Genomic DNA, 7,960 nt, shown 5'->3' with positions numbered 1-7,960 from the left:
AAAGGTCTCAAAGGCCATAAATGAAACTTATTTTACTTAAGATCTGTATGCCAAGACTGCGGTCTGCCCGACCAGAGTGAGGAGCGTCGTCAGGCAGCTTGTCTTCTGGTGTGTACGAGAGAGAGAAGCAAAGGAGACACAGGAAGCCTTATGTAGAAAGGAAAAAGCTGTAGTGAAAAGCTACACAACACACATGGCTGAGCTGCAAACCTGAGGACTGTGGGTAGTTTACTTTAGTTCTAGCACTGGCTGCAAATTCTGTGTTTATTCCCATCTTCCTTTGCACACCCTGGAGCAGCATTTCTTCTTTCCATCTCGTAAGCAGCAGGTAGCTGTGTCAGAGGGCAGTTCTTGGAAACCTAACCCACATTGTCATGACTGTAAGTGTAGTCAGTCCCTAGAGAGGAGGCTTCTTCAGCCAGCCTCTACTGGGCTGCCAGACAAAGGAGCGTATATTTAGGAACATTTAATGCCATGTTTTGTAGCATAGCTTGATAACTGTCTTGTGTAATTTTGCCTCAATGTGGTTAACATACAAAGCAGGAGTATAACTGGCTATGGAGTTAACAAATTAGAAGCTGTAGTCAAGTTGATGTATGAGTCAAGAGGTGAATGGACAAGAATTTTCAGCCTCTGAATACAAGATTTTGTTGCACTGAGTTCCTAAACAGTGTGGGGAAATTGCACCTCCATAATAAAACAGAATATTCAAGGAGGTGCCCAGAGAGTTGGATCTTGAATCCAACTCTTGAAGCTTGTAACCCTGTGGAGAGTGGTACTGCTAGAACTTCGCCAAATAGAAACTGGAGCCTAAGTACCCACAAGCGGTGCAGTTTACACTGCTGGCTCTGTGGGTGCAGGTCTGTAGTACTCATGCTCTTGACTTACTGAACTTACTTTAACACTTCTTTTTTTGTATATTGAAATTATAAAAGTTGAGAGCACCCTTATCTTGGAGTAAGCATGCGAGCACGTTTCTTATTTATAGGTAGATGGTTTCTTTCTGAGGCTCACCTGCCTTGGTTTTTTGCAGCCTTCTGTGTTCTACTCTCATTTCTCTGTGCTAATGATTCACCAAATATCTTTCCTCAGTTCTTGTCTTACTGGTTTTCAAAGAGCACAGAGTCTACTCCAGCCTTCGGGAAGCCTTTGGAAAGGGATGGATGGTTTAAATTGGGGTATTTGAGTGTATTTATAGTCATATATAAATGGAGGCAAGAGGAATACTTGCAAAGCAGGTGATACTGGGACATTTACAGAAAAATGTATGATTTATACACAGATCATTCCAGGCAAACCTTTTGCTTTGCCTGTAGCCTGTCTTCTACAGAGCTCTTCTGTGTGCTATGAATATTTATGCTGCTTTGTTGTGGTATTTTAAACTTGCTTTCAGCTTATGAAATGACATGTTTGTTTCTTTAAATAACAGGAGGATTGGAGGGAGAGAATTCATTGTTTCCTGGGCAGACATGTCTGCAGATCTTTTACAAGGAGTCTTTAACATGGTTGGAGCAGAGGATAGCCCAGGTCGCCAATACCCCACCCTTCCCTTTGCCTCTGCATTTGGAGATGTGCTTTACCAGGTCTCTCTGCTACAAAGCATTCTCTTTTGAGAAATTTTTGTGGCCTTTTTTGGACAAATGTGCCCCTTTGCCATGTTTGAAACCAAAAGCCATATTGCTGTTAGCATAGCAGGGTGCTCAAGTGAAGTTGTGGTGAATAATCATGTAGAACGAGTCAGATCTCGTGCTGTAATAACAAGTTACCCAGATTTGGTCCAGGGCAATTGCATTCAGATTGCTGAGACCTTGGGAAGAGAAAAGTGCATGCATCTACCTACAGAATATCCTCTGAACAGATTCAAATGAAGTCCTGAGGCTGTGACAGACATTTTCCAGAGAGTTCACAAGTGAGTGGATTGGGAAGAGCTGGTTCAGCAATCTAAAAAAAGCTGCTTGTAAGCAGTGGTGGGGACACCCTGCACATTTTCTTTCAAAAAACCTTCAAAAAGCTTTGAGTTTCTAGGAAGGCAGAAAAAACTCAGATTTGCTGGATGAGCAGATTAGAATCAAAAGGTTTAGAAAAGAAATCCACCGTCTGGCCATTTGTGGCTGTGCAGGTTTAATCTTTCTGTCTGATTTTGCTCTCAGTTCAGCAATTTTCAGTGGCTTCCTGGCTCCCCCTCGTCTGATTTTGCTCTCAGTTCAGCAATTTTCAGTGGCTTCCTGGCTCACCTCGGCGTTCAGTCCCCTCTGGCCCCTTCGGAGGTCCTGCTCTTGCTCCTGCAGCCTGGGTGAGAGTCTGCTCTGAGCCAAGAGTCTCCCAGGCTGACTGTGCTGCAGACTCATTGCAGAGCATGTCTGTTACTCTTCCTGCGTGCTCCCCTACAGAAGTTTTCCCAGCTACATGAGCCCAGTTGGTGTTAAGGAAGGTGGTCTCTTCTCTCTCAAGGAAGTTTCACCTACTTCTGAGCCCAGCATCCAAAACAGCAGCCTTTCTTGTGGCTGCCCAGCTTGCTTTAACAAAGGAGCAACACGCAGTGCAGGTATAACACAGCAGTTTGTTGCCTTAGCCCCTAGAGACCCCCTCCTTCCCCTGAAACAGTATTTGGAGCAATAGTGGACCAGGAAGATAAGGATCGGATTAATTTCAGAGTGATGTTGTTTATTGTGTGCACTGTAGTTGCATCTAGAGACCAAGTATGAAATTGAGGTTGATGACATAAAAGCATTTGATAATCCTTGCTTTGAATGCCTACTTAGTTTTTTGTTATTCTCATATAACAAATGATTAACAAAGTAGTGCATGGGATTTACAAAATGAGTCTGTCTCCCTCTCTCTAGACTTTACACACTTCATGGACTGGCATGCTTGTATCAGCAGCAAACGATGTCCCCGGGCAGGTTTATGCAGGATGCATCCCAGGGCTCTCTGGGAGTTGTTGCTCTTTGTATAGTTCAGGGGAAACTAGGAGGAATATCTGCAAAGCTTTAGCAAAAGTATCTTTGAGCAACCTAACGCAGAGCAATTGGTGCTCTGAGTTGTTCTTTGGTCAGGCAAAGCTCGGTAGAGAGTGATTGTTAGATGCCCTGCTTCACTGTAGACTCTGGTTTAGGCAAAAATGCTAGGTGTGAGCCTAAGACTCATGAACCACAAAACAAGCATAACTTACCACTCCCTTGTGTACAAAAACCCACAGAGAAAGGTGGCTGGTGTGTGCACAGTTTTTTAATCCCTTTGGGTAGAGTGGACAACTACTTGGTCTCTTGGGTGACCCCAAGAATAAGCATCACTTTCCTGCCTGCCATCGAGTCCGGTGGGTGTCTTTTCAAAGCAGCATAAGAGAGGAATAAGCTCTCCAGATAATAAGGTGGTGGTTCTAGTACTGTCTGTCACCTCCTGCAGATAAGCTTTGTGAGGCTTGTTTGAAACTCCTTTGGTGTCAGTAGCCTTGTGGGATGCTGTTTTGGAGAGAACCTGGTAGATCTTGAGCTCTTAATCAGTCCCAGTATATATGGAAGTTGTGATTCCTTAGCAGAAAATATTTTTTGGTCCCCATAACACCCTCTGGGGCTTACAGTGCATTAAATAATGACACTTACTGCTCTTCTGAATAAAAATTCATCGTGGGGTAAGGGGATGTTACCTATAAATTAACTGGTTTCTTGGAACTCTCACAACTGATGTGTTTTACAGCAAAAAAAATCTGAAAAAGAAGAATAATTTCAAGTTTCCCAAAGCAAAGAAGCTAAAAGAGAGGGGAGTGGCTGTGGCTGATTTTCAGAGGGGAAAAGGCATTATGGTTTGTTTTGTGCCAGACTGACTTCCGCCACACCAATGATAGTCCTGGCACAAAGGGGGATGACAAGAGTGCGCAGCTTTGCACAGCATTTGGGGTGAGGGGAACCCCTCCTTCCCAGAGCAGCGCACGTATGTGTGGAATTAAGGTGGCTGGAGAAGTACTCTTTTTCCACCTTTTTTTCTTTCGTGGTTAGCAGCAGAACATTATCTTGGACAAAGAATTTGATTTGTGACAGAATTTGAGAGTCTTTTTCTAGTACACTCAGCTAACGCCCAGGAAGCCCACCACATGCCTATTCCTGTCCCTACTTATGTCCATGACTACTTTTATTTCATCTACAGTAATATGTATAGTTTTCCTGAACAACCAAATAATCTGCACCATCAGGCATGATCATCTCCTATTGCCAGAGCCCTCTTCAAATTGCTGCAACTGCCTGTTCTAGAAATTCTCCTGTCTAGAAACACAGGTAGAGCCTCTAGAATAAAAATTAAATCCCTGGTAAACTCGGCCATATTTTCCCTCCATCCTCATTGTTGTATTTGTACTGGAAGATTTCTTCCCTGACTCTGTGGCAGCAGTGATTTCCTATAGACGTATGGCAACCTCACATACTGTTGGTTACATTTGGACCAGGACTATCCGGGGGCCATTTTTATATCCCGTCTCATAAAACAAGGGCTCCCTTGGGTTCTGGGCTGTCTTATGTTCTGCTAGCAAGGTACTTGGATCTCCACACCTCTGTCTCCCACGTGCAAACGCAGTGTTGGCTGCATGTCTCGTGGGTTGCAGGCACAGCCCTGTCTCTAGTGGCTGGATGCTGTGGCTAAGGTGTGTCAGACATGGCAGTGAGATGTCAGTATTCCCGCATATTGAACACAGTTTTTTCGCTCTGCTGATCCAGTCATTTCCAGTTCATTTCCAGGCAGGCTATGGCTGAAGTACCAGCAATGCATGGTAGTGGATCCAGACTTTGAGTAGAAAGGCCTGAGCTTTCAGGGACAGCTTTCAATGGGCAAGGCAATGTGCAGGGCAAGGAGTACAATAACTGCCACACTCAGTGCAAGCATGGCCTTTCAGGCTTCTGTTTGAGCATATACAAGTCTAATGAAAGATCTTAAAGCTTTCTTTGGCTAGCATCTCTTGTAATACTGTTTCTAACAATATGCCTTTGTTTCAGAATCACCCAGTTGCTGCTCTGAGGGTTAATTGGCTCCACTTACAGCACCATGGACGAACTGCAGGATGTTCAGCTGACAGAGATCAAACCGCTCCTGAATGACAAGGTAATGCTAGCTGCTCCTTTGCTCTCACAGGTGCTCTGGCTTACTTTGGCAAGGAGCCCTGATTGCCAGAATCTGTTTACAGCTTGAAGTACCCTAAGTACTGAAAAACAGTAAATGTTTCCCCACTTTGATAATCCATTACCGCATACTCTTCCAAAGTCTCAGGGAAAGACAGACCACCGCAGTTCAGGTAAGTTTGGAGTCCCAGCCAAACAGTGTGTCATGCCTGTACTGAGGATTTACAAAGGCAGGGCAGAAACTTGAAAGGTGATACCATTCCTGACCTGGCGGAGCTGTAGAACCTCTATAAGTTCATGCTTTTTAGAGAAACCTTGGATTGTATCCCATTTTCTTTTTTTTACTTTTTTGTTTTAAATTTTTTGTCTTAAATTATCCTTTTGTGTTTTGACCCCCAAAACAACCCTGTCTCCCTGGATTTAGTAATGGAGACCCATTTCCTTTTAATATCTGCAGAGCCTAGCTAGAGCAGTCCAGATTCATGCAATACTGAAACTTTGGAAAATCATTGTATTGCAGCAGCTGTTTAAGGCTTTCACTCTGTCTTCTGTGGGCTGGAGGAGAGCCATCTGGGCTTTAGGAAAGCCCTAGCCTCACTGGATTCTGCCACGAACTGTTGCTCTGAGTGCCTAAGTCATTATGGGCCATCCCAACAAGACCTAGAATCTTGCATCTGCAAATTGTGATTATGAGCAATGCGGTTTGGTCATTTTCCACACCTAACAGCCAAATCTGATGATATGTGAAGCAGTTCCCAATGCTTTGCTGCTCTGAAATTCTGCTATGTTTTAGTCTGTGCTGCTTAGTCTTTGCTCATTTCTGCAGTGTGCTAGCATATCTGTTTAGTATCTGTAAAATCTAAAAATTCAGCTGAAATCTGCAGTCCAGCTGCCTATTCTTCCAGTCTAGTGCTGACTACTAGGCTTCCACCATAGCTTAAACATAACTTTTAAAAATGTTTCCAGGGAGGGTGAGCCTCAGAAGAACAAAATTGGTGTAGACCAGCAGATAAAAATACAGAAAGGCCTTGAAAACAGTTTATGACTTCAAATCGAGAGATAAAAGTTTACAGAAGACAAGCTTCCTAAATGCAGCGCCCCAGCTCTTGCTCATGATTCTCCTAGGTTTTTCCATGTTTGAGTTCAAGAGGGTAGATTTCCCTTGCTTCGGTGAGCTGACCTAAGTAGGAGGTATTGAAGCATGCCAAAACAAAGTGGTTTTCACTTTATAAGTTTTCAGTCTCTCCGTCAAGTGTTGCCTGATCAGTCCCATCAGGTCCGTGCCGTGGTGTCATCTCACAGCCATTTCTCTTAGCTAGTAGCTGGGACAGTTCTGGTTTAAATGCAGCCCAGTAGTGTTAACCGGCACACAGAGGGGCACATACAAAGTGATATTTGGCTTCCTTGACTCAGTTTTGAAGTTACAGGAAGTATGTACTATCTCAGTAGGAAAAAATACGTAGGGTGGCTCCAGAACCATCCTCAGCACTGTGTGGGAGGAGACGTGTGCTGTGGCTCTCCTTTTTACACTTTGTTTTAACAAAAGAAATGCCTCAGGGAGCTACCATCTCTGAGGTCTGGCCCTTATTAATGCTTTCAAGCTTGAAATAATACACATGTGCTTTTTAGACATAGTTTATGGAGCATATATGGGTGTGGTGCCATAACGTGCTGTTCTGTGCAGTGTATCAGAGTCCAAAAAGTATTGAGCTGGCAGTTCACTAAGATTTTTACTGACCAATCCACTTTAGATGTAGGAGTTTGAGCCAGCATGGATTAATGGCCAGAAATAGTACAGTAAAACTCTTAAGGTGCTAATGGGTGAGTGCTCATGAACTCTTCAGATACAGAGGCTGTGGTATAGAGAAAAGGAGCTCTGGTGTCTTAAACTCTAAAATGAGTGGAATTGCCTGGGAAATGGAAATGGGTCATACCTCGTTCGTTTGTCTGAACTGTAGGAAATGCCATTGGTGACCACTGAGTCCTGGCTTTGCTTTGTCTCAAATCTAAGTCAGCAGAAAATTACAAGCCTGACTTTTAAAGAATACAAACACTCTTATGTTTATCTGTAACTTAAGCCTAATAGCAAGTGCAGGGAAGTAAAATACATTAGATTATATATGTTCACCTCATTCAGGCTCACTAAAATGTGGTGACTTTATACTGGGAAAGAAAATCAACTTCAGATGTTCCCATTTAGTTGAACGAGAGAGAAAAAGAGAGTACTGCCTGTAACCTGATCAGAAAACTTATCCCAGTGATGCTTTATTATTCTGGCTGGTCCATATTCTGGCACCTTTGACTCCTGTTAATATAGCCTCAGTGAAAAGTTACTGAAATGCAACAGCTTAATTCAGGAGATTGAATGGACAGCCCTCAGGCTGGATTGGGTCCTTCCAGCTAGCTCTTTGCCTTTGAGGTGCGGCCATCACACCTTCAGAGGACTAAAAAACGTGCCTTAATCTTAGACTTTCTCAAGTTAAGACAATGAATAGATTAATGGTTTAAAGTCAGATTTCGGTGTGTTAAAATCAAGTATCCAGGAGTCAGGACATGTCCGCACTAATGCTACTTGTGCATTGTGGTATACCCTGACAACAAGCAACACAGCTGCAGACCTTCCTTCTTTGCTTTGTGTCGTTTTCTCCCTGGCCGGGGAATCTTGCTTTTCTCAGTACAAATTCAGCTCACCCTTTTCTTTACTTAGCATGCACCATCCAAGTCCAGTGCTGGGTACAGAAGTTTCTCATTTCTTCATAGGCTTTTTTACAGTCCTTAATCACTGTGGCACTGGATGACTGAATTTACTTTCTTTACGATCTGGTAGATGAGAAGGCTCCACTGTCTGTATTTAA

The 7,960-nt window shown here is 43.5% G+C and overlaps 1 protein-coding gene across 1 annotated transcript in view; it reads left to right on the top strand.

Moving 5' to 3' along the window:
- Positions 1 to 7,960, top strand: part of NDRG3 (NDRG family member 3) — a 62,413-nt gene that overhangs the window by 20,606 nt on the left and 33,847 nt on the right. Inside the window, exon 2 of the mRNA XM_009329329.1 lies at positions 4,983 to 5,088. Coding sequence (XP_009327604.1) covers positions 5,032 to 5,088 — 57 coding nt within the window. The 5' untranslated portion in view covers positions 4,983 to 5,031. The remainder of the gene's footprint in view (positions 1 to 4,982; positions 5,089 to 7,960) is intronic.

The sequence above is a fragment of the Pygoscelis adeliae genome, unplaced genomic scaffold (assembly GCF_000699105.1).
Source record: "Pygoscelis adeliae isolate BGI_AS28 unplaced genomic scaffold, ASM69910v1 Scaffold407, whole genome shotgun sequence".
NCBI classification, from domain to species: Eukaryota; Metazoa; Chordata; class Aves; order Sphenisciformes; family Spheniscidae; genus Pygoscelis; species Pygoscelis adeliae.
Note: the sequence above shows the minus strand (reverse complement) of the source record. Positions and strands in the feature narration are given on the sequence as shown.